Source organism: Ornithodoros turicata, chromosome 5, assembly GCF_037126465.1.
Source record: "Ornithodoros turicata isolate Travis chromosome 5, ASM3712646v1, whole genome shotgun sequence".
In the NCBI taxonomy this organism is placed as follows: Eukaryota; Metazoa; Arthropoda; class Arachnida; order Ixodida; family Argasidae; genus Ornithodoros; species Ornithodoros turicata.
In genome coordinates this window covers 57,447,523-57,468,062 of record NC_088205.1, presented here as the reverse complement: position 1 = coordinate 57,468,062, position 20,540 = coordinate 57,447,523, and the positions used below count along the sequence as shown (strand labels likewise).

At 46.3% G+C, this 20,540-nt stretch overlaps 1 protein-coding gene across 5 annotated transcripts in view; it reads left to right on the top strand.

Moving 5' to 3' along the window:
* The first annotated feature begins 16,342 nt into the window (after nt 1-16,342).
* Nucleotides 16,343-20,540, top strand: part of LOC135394496 (phospholipid-transporting ATPase IA-like) — a 114,567-nt gene continuing 110,369 nt past the window's right edge. For 3 of the 5 annotated variants that reach the window (XM_064625258.1, XM_064625259.1, XM_064625257.1), the window contains exon 1: nt 16,343-16,456. In XM_064625258.1, coding sequence (XP_064481328.1) covers nt 16,415-16,456 — 42 coding nt within the window. In that variant the 5' untranslated portion in view covers nt 16,343-16,414. The remainder of the gene's footprint in view (nt 16,457-20,540) is intronic. The other 2 variants (XM_064625265.1, XM_064625268.1) reach the window with 1 other exon arrangement.

Sequence of the window (20,540 nt, the reverse complement as noted above, 5' to 3'; positions counted from 1 at the left end):
GGTAAGGTTTGGATTTGAATTGCATCCTTTTTGTGCATAGGGATTTGGATTGAAACTTGTTTTTGCGTACGGACTCGGGTTCTGATGGAACCAATAGGAATCGCATTGAGATTGATCGGATCCTACTTGAGAAACCGGAAGCAATATGTTCACTTGGGGTACCATGCTGAATCTTCAATGTCAAGTATTTATTATGATGTACCTCGAGGAAGTGTCCTTGGAGGTCCATTATTGTTCATACGAGATGAAAGTCACTGAAAAGGTTAGCCAGCTGTCATATGCCTCGATGTAAATGACGAGTTTATCTCTTATGCTGACGACACTAGCATTTTTGATAACTGGAACTAATGTTGAACATATGTTGACGGAGGCAAATATAATACTGTTAGAACTGAGGGTCGAAAGTAAATTCTCTAAAAGTTGACGTATCTAAATTCTAACAGCAATGCTTGTATTTTTAGACATAGAAATAAACATGTTGAGGTGATACTCCACTAATTTTTGAAAATCAGGAGATACCAAAAAATAATAATAACTATCGGATTCGAATGCGAATTTTTGTCATCAAATCCACAACTCTGGTCAGCACACTGGCCTCGGCGATTAGTTGGCAACCTGTCCGGTTGCTGAACCCAAGGTGGGTTCGAATACGGCCGCCAGCAACTTTGTGAGCTGTTGTTCTCATCGAAGGCAGTTAAATACAGTGTGCTGTCTGCTTAGATGTGAGTGCAGTTGTAGACTCCTCAGAAGGGGAAAATGAACCCATGGACCGACCATATACGTAATCACACTTGCCCCGTGACGTAAAAACTTCTAATATAAATATAACATATTAATAATTCGGAGCTTTATGTCGCGAGACAACTGTGATAATGAGCGACACTGGCGACACCTATGTCTGTGTTCCGGAGAAAGGAAGAAACTACTTCGTGCTAGTAAGAACCTAGAAGTTATTGCTGCATCAATGAGTCCATACCATCCTCCACTCCCCTTTTCAATAAATTGCGCTTAGTGATACATACATACATACATACATACGGTTGTAAAGTGAAATTTCCTGATAACTGGTTGTAAATCTTGTTTGCTATTATCAACATTATGTTGTCTTGGATAATCGACGTTCTGAGCTTGAGCACAAAGCAAGCTCTGCATTTGGCTAATGGCCAAATAAACCGTTGAAAGTCATAGCTCCTCTCGTCTGTTTGCTATCCGTATCTGTCCTCAATTTGCGCTAACTACCCTGTGAAACACACACACTACCCTGTGACACACGCTGGCATCACTACGTGTGGGCGCCTTCATTGATGAATAGGCGACTTGCATAAATCCTAAGAGGCAGCGCAAAACCGCGCGGTGCAGTGTGGGAATTACGTGCTCGATCCGTAGCTTTGCCGTCTGTTATCCTCTGTGCGCACGTGCAGAAGTGCCGTTCTGTGGAAATTTATCGCGGATGCATTCGAGTTCGACTTGGGAGCGTCAGCGAGAAGGAAACACACGAGAACAAATTAAAGCTGGCGTAGAACGCGGTGACCCGCTTTTACGTTTGCGTGTACAACATCGTTCTCGGTACATATCATATCGACTTTACCTCAACGCCTAATGCTGACTTGAATCAGCATACCCAGCGTACCAAAGGAAAAAAATACAATGCTGTGTGATGGTGATGATTTCCGTTAATCATGAAGCACAATTTAGCAGCAAGTACAGCCGCAATATTTAGTTTAGAGAAGAAATAATTTACAAAATAACTAAGTATTGATTATATGGCTGATCGACACGCCATATATCGATTCGGGCACAATAGAAATTTAATTATACCGAAAAGTAATCCACAGACGAGATAGTTTTGCACAGATCTTCCTATGCGAAATAACGTATTCCATAGTATTCCCGCAGGCTCTCTAATAGGTAGGGGAACGTGAGGCAAAATGAGGCATGGGGCAGAGTGTTACATTGCCGATGTCTGCCTCATTCGGGAACATTAGAAAAGCAAATCTGTGACTCTGTTCGTCAAATAGTGCGACATCGTCATCAGTTCACGCAAATCGGCAAGCAATCGGTAGGCAAATCGTATTGGCGGACGTATTTCGACCAGGAAAAAATATTTTGATGAATTTCTTTTTGTTATACACCAATATAGTGACTTGAATCCTACGCGTTATGACTGTAGTAGTTGATGAAAGCGCAATCGCTTATAATTAGAATCAAAAGATAGCATGCTGTTTGCTCGCGCTCAGCCACGTGCTGATACGCGCATCTCAATAGACCTTTGTATTGTTGACTGATTAGATGAGACCCAGAATTAGTGGGCCCATCTACTTGACGTTTTTCCTGCTATTCCCTATATCCTTAATTTACTGATTCGCTTTGTTTTCCCCGACAAAGTCAATAATTGAGGCCACTTCTAAAACTCTGTCACATTGCTTTTGCACTTGAGTGTACCCAAGCAACAAACAAAGGTTGGGCCAAGCTAGGCTATAGTTAGGTTGGCCTACCTGGCCTTGCTTGGTGCATCATCGGCCAATAAGCTTGTTTCTTGATACGGATCTGTACCTTGGCGAATGATTTGCCAAGCATTGGCCAGCCGACGTTGTGCCAAGCTTGTGCCAAGATACAGACCAATGCATTCCTGCGGCGTCCCTCATTTTCAGACTCAATTGTCTCGCGGCGTAAGGTAACGATATACCATTATTTGTTTCTTGCTCGTATTGCCCACAACGTTTCCTGAGGAAAAACAGATACTATACAAGGTATATCTAAACTGGTAGCGAAAACAAGCGAAAATACCAAATCAGACCCATCGGCAAGGCCACCAGCAAAAGGCGCGAGCGATCCTGGGTGTTGACAGTAGAGGTACGGTTGTAAATAGAAAAACTTTACAACATGGGCGTGGCTTGTGTGTGTACTAATAGGTTATTCATAATTTCAATGTAGAAAAAGCTTTCTGTTGCACCGCTCGTGCACATATACGAGGTCATCTACCACTCCAGTACATTTCCGTATCCTGCTCCTTTGCGCATGTGTCACAGTTGGGTCTGTTTATCCGTGCGTCTCTGTATCCGTACCGTGTGTCCGTGCATTGTAATACGGAGTTCGTACACTCTTTGGGTTAAACAGGAAGCGACGATCACATCTCCGTGCTGTAAACCAAGATTAACACGAGTGAACAGATGAATACAATGATCCCATGTTGCTGGGCCCACGAAAAAAAGATTTCGTCATGGGACGAGCGGCCATGATTGTGTGAGTGTTAGCAGGAACCAACTGTGTACCAACGATGTCGTGTTTTGTTGCAATGGACCTATAACGTCCACTTATTGAATAAATGCAAACGTCTAATCACTAGGTGTACGTATAGCTCTAGGTGAGAAATGGGCCTTATGTGAGCCTTCCTAATTTCTCTATTGTCATCACGATGCATTTCAGTTTGGAGTTGTCAAAATCTGTGATAACTGTATGTATTTGGAATTGATACGATTCATTAAATCTGATATGCTTTATTTTTCTGTGTTCTCGTCTGGTATTGTTGACTGGGCGCGGAAAAGGGAATACAAGGCAAGTGAAGTGGGCTGGGCCAATGTAAACGTGCATGAATAATGATGCACTACTTATTATTCATACTAGTGACGTCGTCTCTGACGTCATTTATTTACAATCGTAGTAGTCCGCGCAACGGATGGATGGCGCTGACCGTCTCTATCATGGCGTCATTCTGAAGACACAGGGGCCTATGGGAGTTACGTTACCTGTTTAAATATACCTTGTACTATACATAACTTGCCTCGCGAGCCTGTGCAAATTCGAGAGTCCTGTTCGCGTGTGTCAAAATGAAGGGTGAGGTGTCTAAGTTTAATTTGGCGCGTACACAAACAACACTGAAATGATGAATTGCTTGTCGTATTATAACTCGCCATGAAGGTAATGCTTCTGTTTCTTACTGCTTTAGTTTTGAGAAATTCCCTTGGTCCATCGAAAGTCGAACTTATGCAGCGCTAGACCATTCTACGTTTCCCTCTCCCCCAGGCGAGATTGATCAAAGCTTTGGCAAGTGCTTGGCCAACGAGCTCGTTTCTTGATACGGATCTGTACCCTGGCCGACGGCTTTCCAATCCTAGCTCTGCCTATCACTATGCAACGCTGCGCCAACGTTGGATGGCCGAAAGAGTCGTTGGTCAACTGTCATCCGACCTTTTGCCAACCGTCGCCCATCGGCCAATGCTTGCTTGGGTAACACTGCATCGTGTGCTTCCGTAGAGCGCCAACACTCCTGTGCTTTACAATTAACTCACCCTAAATTTCAAAATAGATCCCTTCCCTGTGTTGCGGCTTTAGCATGTTCTAAATTCATTTAACTAATCTGGTAATTTAAATTTAATAACACCCTCCACTACCCTGAATCCTTTACCTGCCACTGTTTTGCGAAGTTTTTTGCTCCTAACCTTAGCCGCTCCCTCCCAAGCCAAGTTCGTATACGTAGTATACCTGATTATATTTCTCATTCGTTCTTTACCACAGCAGTCACCACCATACACCACCCTACACCTGTTTACTCAAACTTGATATGTGATTTCGCCTGCTACTAACATGTAAAATCTCTGTTGACTTTCGATTACTTTCCGAACATGTATTCCCACTGCTTCTTCAAACGTCAAGTTACGTCATCCAAAATATTTCTTAAAACAGGACCACAGATACGCCGGTACCTTACATGCGAAGATAGCGTGCCTCATTGTTTCTATCTGACCGCAAAGCTCGCAGTCCCTTCTGCTGTTTTTCCCCCACAGATAAAAATTGTCCCTCAGTGGCATGACCTCATGCGCCACATTCCATAAGAATTATTTTCTTTTGCCTTCTAACCAGAAACTATGTGTTCTTTTCCAAACTTCCGTTGTTATCTTAGATGGATATTTTTATATTTCTTTCCTCTTCAGATCTCCGTATAATTCTGCGGCTGAGCTTCCGCCACAGGGGTGGCATCCAATGAAAACGTGCTGGGCGAACACAATGCATCCTGGACAGGTCCCGTTTGCACGTACAGCAAACGTCAAGGCACACGTGACCTTAAAGATGGCCGCGCCCGTTATCGGCGGCCAAACTACCGTAATTTCACGCGTATAAGCCGCACCGCAGATAAGCCGCAGGACGCGTTTTTTGGGACGTTTTGAAAATTTTCTGGCAAATAAGCCGCACCCGCAGATAAGCCGCGGGCAATACGAGACGACTGATTTGTGCGACAAAGCAGACCATAGAGAAGGCCATAAACCCTGTGGTCCATACTCCGGGATCGGCACAGTGTACAACAGAGGTGGTCAGTTCTGGAGTTCTACCAAGATCGGATTGTGCCCTTGTGGGGGGGGGGGGGGGGGGGGGTTCGTGGACTGATGGGTCAGTGATCTTCCAGAAGACGTGAATCACTGTCACCACTTTCCTTAAAGCTGCTTGGGGGAATGCACCAGGAAGATCAATCTACTCGAATGTGGACCCGTCCCTGTTACGCACTGTTCGTGCATCTGCAGGGCAGTGCTGTTCCAGAGGCACTGTCGGCCCTTTCGTTAAAATCGGCGTATGGGGAAAATAGCAGGAAAAAATAGTCATCAGATAAGCCGCACCGGTGGATAAGCCGCAGGGCGCCCGTGAGAAAAAAAAATCGCGCATAAGCCGCGGCTAATACGCGTGAAAATACGGTATTTGTAAACAATGCGGTTGTTGCTTCTGCGCGACGTTTTGGATGCCTTTCGACCACGATAATTATTTATCCGATAATCTCGCAGTCAAACGCGCAGTTTTGCACAAAAGGCCTCGTACTGTTGACGACTTCCAAAGATGTGATGACGACCGCGCGTTAAGACTCACCGAGCCGATGCGATGTACTTAAACTAAGGAGAAATGGGCTACCATGTTGCAGAAGAAGCACCGCATAGTTTACGCTGGCAAAATACGTTCATCTCTTGGCTTTATGATGACGGACATATGTCGGTAAGCGGCAAAACGAGATGTAAACAAAGTCACATGCTCTCAAAATGACGTTTTCTATAACGTGCGACCAGGACAAGGTGGCGGTTTCGCAAAAAGCACCCGCTAGAGGGTAGTTACACAGATGGCGGATTTATGTCACCCCTGTGGTCTTTGCTCTTGTCTATCCTTTTCAATTGCAGCAATAGGAGTTTCCCTGCTTCATAAATTGCTGGTTGCCTTTCCGACATTGGACACCTGGGATCTATCCCGTGTTGGCTAAAATGTCTATGTTTATTTCCAGCCAAAATCTTGCTACCTGCTGCCCGATGTCCTTCCCATCCAACATCCTATTCATATTCAATGTAAAGCGTATGCTTGTGAGAATTGTTGCAGGTCAGAAATCTGTACGCCCACAATTTGAATAGGCAGCTTCATTTTCTCTTGCGCGACCCATTGAGTTTTCCGATCCCAAATAAACTGAAAGCAGATTTTTTCAATTCTACGGCATATTTCAGGAGAAGGATAAGCAACAGAAGAAAAAAAAGGTACGCGCATTTCGGTATCATAATTATTTTGACAATCTGCGCTTGAGCTGTCAGTGGCGTTCCCGGTTCAATATACTCTTCCAAGTATTTTTTTCAAGTAACCAATTTTTCCAAGTATTTTTCTAAATGCATCCAATTGTTGTCTGAGGCCCCGTCCTCATTAAACCTGACTCCGAGAAGTTTGGTCTCTTCCACAATGCTCAGACCGAGATTTTTCCTCGGTTTCTCCCAACCTAAATATACCAATTTTGATTTGTCTCTATTTATTTTCGCCCCACTCATTATCCCATATCCTTCCATTACTTCCAGAGCTTCACTTTCGCCTGGTACTACCGTAGTGAGATCATCTGCGTAAGCCACAATGGTTTTGCTTGGTACAGCACCAGGGAATCCACCCCCCATTGGTTCAGCTCTCGTAATAACCTATCAAAAGCTATCACATACAGCAGGGGACAACCTTGCCTTATGAGATGAGCCACAGAAGATTGTGTACTCATCTTCCTAAACTTCTCCTTGACTTCGTATTGCCAACTGCAGGATGGGACAAGCGAAAACTTATTTACCTTTTCCTGCTTTTACACAAGCTTAAGCGCCACTTGGCGCAGAGGCTTTTTCTAAATTCCGTGTTAGCGCCGCGAAGCAACTGTGGCTATGAGCGGCGTACAGGTGGAGAGAGGACAGCAGGAAGGAGTGGAGTCAGTGTGCGTCCTGGGCCGACCTCAGGGGGAACTGTGCCGACATTCGTCTGGAAAGTCTTCGGAAAATCCAGGGAAAACCTTGTATTGCCAACTCCAGGGAAAACCTCAGACAGCACAGCCGGTGACAGGATTCGAACCCGTGTCACCTCCCAGTCTCCGCGTGGAAAGCGATCATCTTAACCACTGTGCCACGGGCAGAGGCGGACGTAGAAGAAGAACAACAACATCCCCGATGTGCGCAGCAGCAGCATCAACCGGGATAAGCCATAACCAAAGCAGACGACGGAGCTGTGTCCCTCAAAAAGCAGCATGGGAACATGCTGCTTTGCGCCTGCCGCTCGATGGCGCGCGCATCTTTTTAAAATCGTCTATAGCTGTGTGATGTGTGGCACGGTGTTACGGGAGCACATACGAACACTGTACTCCAGGGTGGTGAATAGTACGGCTTCCACGTAAAGTCGGGTTTCTGACAGGAGAGAATGCCGCGGAGGAAAACGAAGTTACTTTTCTCAGGCAGAGCAAGACAAGGCCGAATTCTTTTGTCGATCCCGACGTTCCTGATATTGCACTGCCAAATGGGAGCGATATTGTTGACGTGTTGCCTACCCCACGGTGCGCTCCCGCCAGCAGACGCCTCGAGCTCTACACGTCCGAAGTTGACTTTGCATCAGTTAGTTCGTTGTATGATGTTTGTATCATATTCCCACACTGGTTGTAACACTCTGACCGAGTCTGAGGAACACAGTTACAAGAGTTACCTGCCTTATCTTCGCAATTTGTCGGAGTATACCTCTTCAAAAATAACGTTTATGTTGTAGGACCATCATAAAACAAGATTTGTTCTAGCCAGTGGAGTTAAAAGCACAAAGGTTTCTTTCCTGTACAAAAATGCAAAAAATTACAAACTTTTTCGTCTCATTGTGCCTCACGTTCCCCTACAACCGATGGCGCTTAGAGGTTTGGAAGTCGTCTATTCATCGTCTTTCGTTTCTGATATGGACACAATTTTGTTTCATTATTGGGACCTACAGGACCTACATGGCACGAAACGTTCAACACGCTGCCGCTCCCTGTCAACGTGCACCGTCTTTGTCACTTCAGCTCATTTAATTGATACTATAGAGTCACTAAATAAGCTTATTTGGTGACTGCTTTCACTACTGGAAGGTCTGTTGAAACTAATATTGGGACATATATTAACTATCTTAGCTTGCACATCGATTGATTGATTGATTATTTAAAAGAAAACCGAGGAGAAATTAGCTTGCACATTGAAAACCATAAGCAGATTGATTCTGTGTATTTTGATCTGTCTAAGGCCTTTGACACTACTAATCATGAATTATTGACCACAAAGTTGTCACTATATGGTATTGTAGAGGAGGTGGTCTTCCTCTACATGAGTCCTGACCGGCGATGATGGAATGTCCCAGCGGGCAGATGTGCGTGGCCTCACGCTAGGACGGTGCCGGTAGAACTGCCGTGCCAGCGTCGTAGCGCGTGGAAGCAGAGGCGCGTCGTCGTCGTCTTCCACGGGCCGCCACATCACTCCCCCCCTCAGACGCGGAGCGGTGCATGCGGTTGAGGTCCGCGTCGATACCATGAAGAGGAGAATGAGGACGACTCGTGGATGGTGGACGATTGCAGCTACGGCTTGCGATTGTGGCTGTTGATGCAGCAGCGGGATGGCGGGAACAAGGGCGCTGGATCCGGGCGGGTTCCAGAGATGAGTTGTGAGTGCTGAGTGGTTGGGTGCTTGTGTGCGTTGTGTGGCGTTGAGTTGCTGCGTTGCTTGTTGCTGAGGGAGTGTGTTGAGTGATCGTTGTTGAGAGCTGTTTGTTGCTGATTGTGTTGAGTTGCTGAGTGGGCGACAGTACCGCGACCGGTACGACAGCGTGAATGCCGGTTGCCGCCAGAGAAGTGCCGGGGAGGACCATCATGAAGCAGGTGGAGGCCGGAAAGCCAGCTTACTGTGGTCTCCCTGCGGGTCCCCGGTGGAACAGTGGTCCCGGTGCGCCTTGCCTGCTAGAGGGTGGTTCGCTGCTGGTTTGCCGACGAAAAATTTAGGATGTTGAGTGGCCGAATTACGCCGAACATGGCGTTCGTTGTTCGGGTCACCAAATGTAGAGGAGGTGGTCTTCCTCTACATGAGTCCTGACCGGCGATGATGGAATGTCCCAGCGGGCAGATGTGCGTGGCCTCACGCTAGGACGGTGCCGCTACAGTATCTTGCACTCTGCAAATTGTTTTCTTCCTATCTTTGCGGCCGGTATAACATTGTTCGATACAAAGATGCATATTCTCATCTCTACTACATGACGTCTGGCGTGCGTGTGCCCCAGGGATCTAGCCTGTGACCATTACTATTTAACATGTTTGTTAACGACTTGCAAACCTGTGTGTATAACTGCCACGTCATGCAATATACTGATGACATTAAGTTATTTCGAATAATTGATAAGGGTCACTGTAAGAGTCACTAAGAGTCACCACTGTATCGCTCTGTAAGATGACATTTTACGGATCAATCGTTAGTGCTCAAACCATTAGCCGTCATCTGTTTCGCTAGAAAGCAGCATCTATGTCACTATACTTACTCCCTCGACTCTGTTCATATTAGACGTGAATGGTCCATTGAAGACTTGGGCCTTCATCTTGACAGCTCTTTACCTTTCCACACGCACGTAACTCAGCTGTGCACCTCTGCGATGTGTAAACTTGGCATTATCTCCCGGATCACTAAAAACCTTCGGGATCCATCTTGTTTCTTTCGCCTATTCTTCTCCGCTGTATTCCCTATTCTTGAATTTGCATCAGTGCCTCAATATCACTCAGTCCGCTGAAATAGAAAACGTTCAGCGACGCTTCATCTCTGTCTTTTATCTTCGTCATCTTCTGAACAAACTTTCTATCCCTTCATTATCTCATCGCAGAACGATTCGTGACTGTCACCTCTTATATAAGCTCATACATTCTGTCATTGACTGCCCCGAACTACTATCGCGCGTCAACTTCCGAGTGCCCTCACGTTCTCTGAGGTCTCACCTTGTTTTCTATCCTGACTCTTTCGCAAAGCTCCATCCAATCAATCGTTTACAACTAATCTTGAACTCCGCGTTACAACACTATGACATTGACATTTTCGCTCCTTCTCATGAGTTTCTTACTAGTATTGGTGCCATTGTTTCTATTTAACTCCGTTTGTTTCACTGTTAACTTTGTTGCCTTTTTGTCTATTTAAATGTCTTTGTTTTTCATGTATAACCTTTTGTGGTGCACCAATAAGAATATCCTAGTGGTTGACCCAAACAAAAATAAAGTTCTTATTATTATTATTATGACCAACGGATGGCAACTCCCTTGTGGTCACGCTTCCTTGAGCGGGTCCGACCCCCCTGGACCGTGGTTTCGTCAAGTTGCTCGCTGTTTCTCCGTGCGGCAGCTCGCCACGGCGCTGCGCCAGCTGTACTCCCTTCGCTCCCGAGAATACTTCTCGCATGACGAAGGTAAAGTTTTGGTTCTAGACTCAGAAAAATATTTTCTTTCTGATGAAAACGAGAAAAAATGGTTTTTATAGTCCCTTTAACAGCGATTGTGTTGGAAACGTGGATGAAACGTGTCTGTATCTCTAAGCCCGTATATCCTTTCTCCCGAGCAAGGCTGTCGAGCACCATGTGCTCACCGTGCTCACCCCGTTCCTGCTGGTACGGATATGAAGTGTCGCTTAAAACTGAACTTTATCGCATATCACGCTCCTAACCAACCATAATCTCGAATGATATCGTTATCTGCCCCGATTTGTTGAAAACGGGAGGCCTACGCCTGTTTTGTGACACTTATATTGTTCATAATTGGGTGCAAAAAACAAAGGTTGTCATTCCGATTAAGTGCTATCTCCCAGTTCAAGCACTTTTGCTGTCCAAACAAGGGTTCCCGTGGATGGGGTTGTAGAAGCTTCACTGTCTGATATAGAAGGTACGTTACATTTGTTCAGTTAATTTGCCTTTTGCACATGTTTGTTAAATTGTTAGCTGGATTGCTGTTGTAGCTGCAATCCTTTCTGATACGCAGAAGCTGATGTCGTCTCCGATAACGTTTTAGAATTGTCACTGTCATCAACAGCAATTGAGGAAGGCGCCGTTACTGTCCAAGAAATGCGGTAACCAACTTGGTTCCAAATTTACTCATTTTCTTATTCAGCTCTGTGTAACATCCTACGGTCGTGCATTGTACATCTACAGTCAGAGGGTCCTTTTCGTCTCTTACGTTTTACTTTGATTACACGATGCTTTTTCTTCTCATCGCTACTCTAAGATCCATTCCGGCGTCTAATCGCTTTTTGTGGCTCCCAAGTTCTCTATTTATAGGATACACCACAAACAGTGGCCACTAATGAACCATGACCGATTGCTGCACTTATATAATAGGACCTGCTCGACGATGCACGACCATCACAGATCAATCATGGGCGATGATCAAAATAGAGCTTACTTTCACATCAGTGCAGTGTCACACGGGCTACGACAACAATAGCCGCAAAAACTAGAACGGCAATACGTATACAAGAGCACTTCATCCTTACAACAGTTATACACTGGCACTCGAAATTGTGCGAACTATTTTGTACCACAGGCGAGATGTGTTCAACCGCCTGCGACGCGCTGGCTTTGAACAACATGCATCGTCCGTGAGGAGAGGGTGATAGGATAGGTGAGGAGGGTGATAGAGTCGGATTGGTCTCCTCAAGCGATCTCCCGCGATGATTGGAACAAGCGTTTGAGGAGACCAATGAGAGAGGTTCCGCATTGGCCTTCTTGAGAAGGGGAGAGAGAGAAAGAAAGCGGGAATTGCGTGTTTCTTTTTTCTTTTTCTCTCGATTATAAATCACGAACGACTCAACGGATGGATTTCGTTCATTTTGTGTTGACTTGACATGAAATATGGCGTTACCTTGACGGTAAACCAGGGTGTCGGAGCGAACCGAAAACCGGAACCGAAAACCGAAAACAACCGCTATTTTGGTGCGAACCGGAACGGAATCGAAACCGTATACGTTTTTTTCGCTCAGGAGGGAAACCGAAAAATATATTTAACGGTTTTCGGTCCAAGAAAAAACTTCGCCGGTTTGGACTACGGATAGGCGAATGAAACAGACGTCGTGTGCTCTGAAGTCATGTCATGGATACTATACGAGGGTTATGGTTACGGAGGAACGTATGTAGGTATACTATGACCCTTAGGCTCCCTTTGTAATGGTTTATTGTTCGCGCACGCACACAGACTTTGAGGTACATGTGACTCTCTAGCAATGTGCCGTAGTGTTCGTTTTAATTTGATCCCCCCAAACTCTCATCAACTAAACAGCGACCTAAGGGGGCTGCATAACGGCTTCTTTATCGGTAATGTCGCGCAACGCGTCCCTTGTTTGAGAGCAGCTAAGTTGAATAGACTTACGTATACGCGAGGGCAAGCCCGTGCGAAGTGGCAACTCTTTTGTGGACAGGACACGAAGAAAAAAAAAAAAAAACGGAGCCGTCGTGCGCGTTTGTGAGTGAAGGTGTTCCTCGATTTGCGTCGCACTCGTGCGGTGGTTCTTGCTGGCTAGACGGTAGCAACAGACATTCGGATGGGACACGATCGCTCCAACCCAGCAAGAAAGTACTTTACGTACGACATCTCGACAAACAAGTCCGTTTGTAGTATGCGCTTCAAGATAGGAGAAAGCCCATTTGAGCAGACAGTAACCTACAGGAACCAGGAGCTACCAATTTCACAGCTGTCTATTAATATTAAATACCATGTATGCGGAATAAACGGGTTTACATTTTATAACATTGATCTTTTTTGTGGGGATGAATATTCCCCGCAGAAGCGGAACCGGTTAAAAACCGGTATGAACCGTTATTTTTTTGCTCCGGAGCAGAACCGGTACCGGATCGTTTATGATGTAACCGGAACGAAAACCGGAACGAAAAACGTTTCGGTTCGACACCCTGCGGTAAACGCGAAATTTTTGCGGTCTAATGCCCTTTACAGAGGCACTAAAGTGCAAAAACAACTTGCTCTCAAATGAAAGTCTGTGTTTTAATTAGTGCAATTCAAACATAATTAGTTCACACAACGCTACCGTATATAAGAAAAACGCAGTGAAAACAGAGCCGTCTTTGGCGGCAACGAATGGTATCCCCAGGAGGCAAAGATTGGCGGCATCCAATGAGACAGTAGGAAAGGCGCACGCATACCTATCGGCGCGTGTGGGTTTGGAACGGGTCCGATCCTAGTGTTCCGTATATGCGCGGCATGATGCGCACTGCTGTATTTTTCAATACCGATTCACTGAATTGTGGTCCACAACAGTTCTCGCGGATGTTCCACTGACAACATTTATCTTCACGTCCTTCGAACAGCGACGCTAGTCCGCTTCGCAACGCGCACTATGTTTTTCACCGGGCCTGCTCCATGGCGTGGCACGCGCGTGCGTGCACATCTTGGACTAAAAATACCGATGCACGAGCTGAATCGTCGTTCACTGCTTAGCGCGGAAGCAAGAAAGAGTCCAGTGTAATTTTGGTTGTAGCTTCGTAACAGAATCAAAGTTTGAATTATGATAACAAGTACGAAATTAGCACAGCGTGTAACGTAATTTGAAGTCAACTTGTTGTTGCATTTTGTGCTCCTTTAACCCTCATCAACGGCCAAGGAACGATCTGAACGACGGCAGTCGACGAAACGTCAGCGCGTGCCCGTGGCGGGATTTTAACCCACACCGTGTAATTCGTAGCACACGTGACCTACAATCAGAGAGGTGTGGGCTTGAGTCCCGCCACCAGCACTAGCTGACTTTTCGTCGATTGAGGATGGGAATGCTTCGTATGAGTGCGCCAGGGAGACATGCGGTACGGCGGTACACGCGTCTGTGAGAATGACGATTCGTGGCTTTACGTCGCGACACAACTGTCGTCATAGGTACACCTCTCTACCAAGAACAGGGATATCCTATACATCCGTCCGTCAATTTTTATAACCTCTCAAGGGAGTCGTTTCTGGCAAAATCATCTCGTCACACATAACATAATTTCTAAGGTGTACAATTCTGTTTATACGTTCTGTTTTTGTGTTTTCTGGCGTTTCCCTATTCGATACAGCTTACCCGGAACCACATCACGTTTAAATGAGCGTATTTCGCGGGCGTAAATTTTTCGTTGCTTCTTACTGCACATAGTGGCTTATTCCTCCGAAGTTTAGATGCATCGCGCCGGCCCGGTTTCACCAACGCCGATTAACATTTGAACCGAGATCAACGGTACCTTATCTTGAATTTAACGTTTAACTAGGGAGTTATTTTCACTGAAGCATCCATCACGTCACCAACTAACGTTTGCAAAGCATAATTGAGTGTTAACTTCAAGTTTTAGAAACCCTTGTTCTCGGTTCTCTGTTCGGTTGATCGATGTTGATGAAACCGGGAGCAGTGGCGTAGCCACGGGGGGGCTAGGGGGGGGGGGGGGGGCTCGAGCCCCCCCTACCTGCCACGGACCGACCCACACAAATCGTGCAAATCCGAGAGCATAATATATGTGTGTGTGTAGGGGGGGGGGGGGACCAGTGTGACTATCGCGAAAGTTCTTGCAGTTCATGGCGTCTATCTAAGAAGCACTCTTGAATGGTTTTCGAAGTATGAGCTTTTCAAAATACTTCCAATCTCGTGACACCACCTCATTGGTCATGACAGCCTATACATGTAATCGTATTGTGAACGTCTAAATCAACTATTTTCGTTCCTTTTTTTAATCCTCAGTTTGCAGTGTGCACTATGTGTGTGTTGTCGACACAGGATCAGCGGGGGGGGGGGGGGGGGGGGGGGGTAGAGTTTTCGTATCGAGCCACCCCTACTTTGGAAGTCTGGCTACGCCACTGACCGGGAGTAAGTGACTCTTAGCACTGGTGTTGTTATCTCATTATTCAGAATGGCCTCTTCCTTCTTTAAACAATACTATACGTTACGGGGGTGGCTAGCTGTACGAACCCACATCTGCATGCTGTCTGCACCACTGCCACCACCATTACATTTGCACGCACCATACACACCATTACATTTGCAAATCTGCTTGTTGAAATTCAAGAATATTTGATTAGTTGATTTGTTTTCTCCCACCAAACTGAACAAATATATTACGAAACTAATTACTGTCCAAAAGGTGTTGCAAAACGACGCACAAAAACCGCAGATGCGTTCTTTACAATCGCTTTGGCCGCAGAGAGACGTGTATGCGCGACGCCAGTGTGATAGCATTGTGATGGCAGAGGGCTTCCCTTTGGCGCCATTTTCACGTAAACTGAATAGGCATCTCCCTGTTTGTAAACAAATGATGTCACAGTGTTCGACAGCGCCACCAATTTGGCAGAGTTGAACTACGCTCCAAGCTAGGGGCGAACAGGGTCGCGCCCGAAAGCTACGGTCTTGAGGAGATTACGATGGTCCCTGAAAGGGGCGCATGTTGCACTCTCTAAAAAGAATACAAAAGTGCTGCCCCGTTACACCGGGTGCAAGGAGAGCAGGTGAAAAGAATGAGGGACGTTTTGGCGCGTGACGCATTTACCAGTGCGCGTGCATAAAGTTTGACGGGAGAGAGGCTGCGGTGCCAGCTGTGCATTGCGTAGTCGTGGAGCCCGTCATCATCTATTAACACGGTAATCGCAGCTGCAGGACGCTGACCCGCTTGTGCCCCGTTCTTGCGCCCCCAATTCTAAAACTCGATCATATAACGCGAATTTGTCTCTAATCCTCGTCTCGCGGTTTAGTTCGCAGTCGATCATATTCATTTTGCTTCTTCTTTCGCACTTCCGCTTGGAAGTACGAAACACAGAGAGAAAAGGAATTGAGCAGAATGTTCTCATTCACGCAGTTATAAACTGTTACATCGCCTGAATGTTCGAACACAAAAACAGGTGTACACCATAGTTATCTCGCATAATAATCATCTCAGCAATACGCATGTGACAGCACCTGCCCGCCAGACGAGCCTGCAGAACACCACTTGTATCGCGTAGGTTGGCCACGTGGGTGTTTGCGCTTACCGTGCACAGCCGGGAACGGGAAACAAGCGTCCGATAAAGCTCGGACCGCTTCATATCAGTTGCACGCGGTTGCACGGGGGGGAGCGAGCTACTTGGCTTTGTGCCGCCCGGTAGCGGAAACGGTGCCAACGCTTCAAGATGACAGATGCAGAAATTCGTGGCTTTGTCGACAGAAAGCAGGTTAGTGATCTTCCATGCCTGACGCTTTTTCTCGTAAAAGTCTACTAACCAAGAAGGCAGGTACGCTGTGGGTTGTCCACTGGTGCAAAAACGAAGAAGTGATCATGAAAATGGCATAAAATAAAGTCGCTGTGCTCTTCAAAGCGAAACGTAAACATTCACACTTAGCAAGCACTTGCAGCTGAGAATATAGCATAGTCTTGCTCGTTGGAGATTGGCTCCTTTTACGGCATTTCAACATTATTCGTCGTTGTCTGCTCAGCGTACCCCCATGGGGCCCCGGTGACAGCGGTGGACAGCGGATGCATTAGAAATGCATTGCTTGTTCGCTTCTCCCTGAATACCATATTCAAAATAACCTTTTTGTTGACTGAGTTTTATATAAAGAAATGGAACTCACCGTCGTATGATGTGACTTTTCTTGCTTACCCACAGTCCACGCTAATACTTTGCATATCCTCGCGGCGTCTCCTGCTCTCCCCATCCGGGGGACTAACACATCGCAGTGAGGTCAGTGCACCCCGGGGCTGTTCGTGTCATGTGCACGGACTGTAAACAGCCGTCGGATATTGATGCAACGTTACAGTTTTGAAATGACACAGCATGTTGGCTATGCGCGCCGTTAATATTCGAACATTCGTCCCAAATCTGGGGCCCCACATCAGAAGTATACTTATTTGAAAAATTAGAAAAGAAATATCCGAAATTTAGAGTCAGCGCATTTTATCACTTGCTGTGTCGATCATGTACTGAAGTTTTAAATCACAATTGGCGCAAGTGAATATTTTTTTTTAAACTCACCTTGGCGGCGCTGTATATGCGAGTAGTGGAATGTATTATCATCACACATTACTCGTATAATTAACATTGAGGAATTTGTTACTTTTTGTGAACATGGATATTTCTTCTTTAGGTATTTCAGACGAATAAATGAATTGATGAATTAATTAATTAAATAATGATAGAGTAACTCCCGTCAGAATGACAACACTTCGAGAGTCGGCGTTCCGATCTCTCATAAGGAGCAATGTGAAAAGCACCATTGGAGGGCGACACTTTGATGCATGTGATTCGTTTATTACGTTATCATCATGCAAGCATTATCCTGCACTCCAGTATCCATCTCTTCAAAGGGCCTTCGCACCCACCAATTCTGAAACTCCCAAGGGAGTCTCCCCCTCCTCCTCCTCCAGCAGAGGTGCACCAAAGCGCGCGCGACCAGAAACACACACGACCTAGAGGGAAAAAATCATATGCTGAAGCTGTATCGAAAGGGAAGAATAGCCCAGAAGTGTCTCTTGAGCCTCCAGCAATACTACGAACAGCCACGTCAGCGGCACACCAGCTCGTGCAATCCAACAGGAACACGGTGAACGGGGTTCCTATCACACTGAGACACAAGCGAATGTCACTCTTGAGATGCTCATGCCATTGATCATTCTTGGCCTGCGCTCAATCTTGAAAGCGATACCTGGAGCATCTAAACTTCAGGAAGTGCAAGTTCTGCTTTCTCTGGAGCCGACGCTCAACAAGTGTACCATACTGACGAGCTGCCAATAGTACAAGCATACTACTGTATTTCAGTGGAATATCAATGGCATGCGAACTAAGTTAGGCGACTTTCACAGTTTTGTGTTGGCTGTCAGCGAGCATCGAATGGATCCCTTCGTCCGGCTCTCAAACTATGTTACGTACAGGTCCCGACAAAAGTTTAGGAACACGCGAGCGGTGTATTTTCTCCTCGGTACGACACCTTAGCGGCAAGCGGAAGCAGGCGAAATCAGGCCAGGCCACTGCCTGAGAGGGGTGGACGACTGCGCTCTTAGCGACGCACAGCGGTAGTTTCGGTATGATTACAGTTGTATGTGCCCGCGAAGTGAGTTGGATTTAACTGTTGTGCTCGTCAACAACTCGTGACCCACGTCAGTTGTTTATCAATCGATCAATTATCAATGTCAGCGTCAATTGTTTATCAGCTCGTCACGCGTCGTCCACAATAAAGCAACTGTTTGCAAGATGCCTTTCTTTCTCTTGTCTACGTATCCTGGCTTTCCAATAAAAGCAATACACCGTAAAGTGTTGCCACCATGATTCATCCTTGTTATCACGATGATAGCGGCGAGCTCCCTGTCTCAACAATCGTTGAATCACGTATTGTTGGCGAGCACAACAGTAAAATCCAACTCACTTTACGGGCACATACAACAGTAATCATACCGAAACTACCGCTGTGTGTCACTAGGAGCGTAGTCGTCCACCCCCCTGAGGCAGTGAACTGGCCTGATTTCGCCAGCTTCCGCTTGCCGCTAGGGTGTCGTACCAAGGAGAATATACACCGCTCGCGTGTTCCGTAAACTTTTGTCGGGACCTATACGTCTCTGCCTCGACGATGGGGTCCAGCCGTGCTATATGTTGTGTGTTAGAAAGGACATTCCTAGCAGCCTCTTGTGCACGTATACCTTTAGCGATGGGTACTTCGAGATTGCTGTCTGCAGTGTTCTCGTCCGCACGCGAAGTACTGCTGTGGCTAGTGTATACATCGCCCCCTCTGTTCGCATACCGGAAGATACTATGAGGGAGTTCTTCCAGCAACTTCCTTCCAGTTTTATCATATGTGGCGACTTCAGCGCGCATGGCAACAGCTGGGGAAGTCAACTTGCCGATTCTAAGGGGCGACTACTTCAACAATGTATCGAAGATTACAACGCTGTTGTCTTAAATGACGGCTCACCGATATATTTCCGGGGTTCCTCTTATTCAAGCTGCTTGGATTCTGCTCTCCCATTCTGGTCTCTCGCATGCAGTAAAGGACAGATTTAGATACACTAGGAAATGATCACGTACCTTTACTCATCTCTTACTCCCCAATGGTTGCCAGATCACGACAAGAAAGAGTCATGGACTACAACGTATTCAGACGCAGGACGGAGGAGCTTCTGCAAAATGTCGCTACTTTCGACGATTCCAACGCGGTGCTCTCATCTAGCATTGCAGCTGCAACAAAAAAGGTATCGTGCCCGATCAACAGCGTAGATGCTGAGTTCGAAAGGCTGCGGACAATACGTCGTTGGGTGGAAAGAAGTTTGCGAAGATCGGTTTTGCTTGAGGATTATCACGAGGTTTGCAGGCTATGATCACTAATTCCTACTCACCTTCAACCTCTGGCCAAGCAGAGATGGAGAGCAGTCTGTTCTACATTATCTCCATGCACACCTAGGGGCATGTCTGGCGGATCATCAAGGGCCTAAGCAACCCGGTTGAACAATTGAAGCCGTTTAGCACTGGCCGTTCATCAAGACACGACCGAAAATTCCATTGGGGAAGATTTTTGTAGGCTTTTTATTAGACCCTCAGATGCGTCATGCACAACATCCCACAGGGACTCGGCACAAGCCGTGTATAGGGCGGTTGATTTTAAACGACCGGCAGAAGACCCTATATGGACAGTGACTTCACTATACAAGAACTGGAGACTGCCATCCGCCTATCTACGAAGCTGTCAGCTCCAAGGCCCGATGGGGCCTCATACAAAGCTGTAGCCTCCTTGGGACCGACGTCGCGCACTGTACTTTTGAATCTGATCAACGACTCTTGGAGACGCGGTTTTGTCCCTCCGTCACGGAAGACGTCGCAAGTTGTGCCAGTCCTGTAGCTAGAAAAATCATTTACACAACAAATAAACAAAATCAGGAAAGCGGTAAAATCGGAGGAAGCAGGAAACCTATAGAGAGTTGACGTCGTTTCGGCCCATCAGCCTTACAAGCTGCTTTTGTAAGATCACGGAAAGGATTATCCTACGCCGAATAGAGTGGTTTTTAGAGTCCCGGCGTCTGCTGCCTCCTGAAATGGCAGGTTTGAGAAAGGTACGGACCTCGATAGACTGCATCATAAACTTGGTCACCCACATTGAAGAAGCTCGATTTCGCGATGAGCTTACAGCGGCTGTTTTCTTGGACATAAAGAGAGCATATGATACGACGAGCTATACAACTATGTCCTATACAGTTTCAACATTACTGGCCGTGCTCTTCGCTGGATTGATGATTTTAATGGTCCGTCTGTTTTCATGAGAACAACATATATT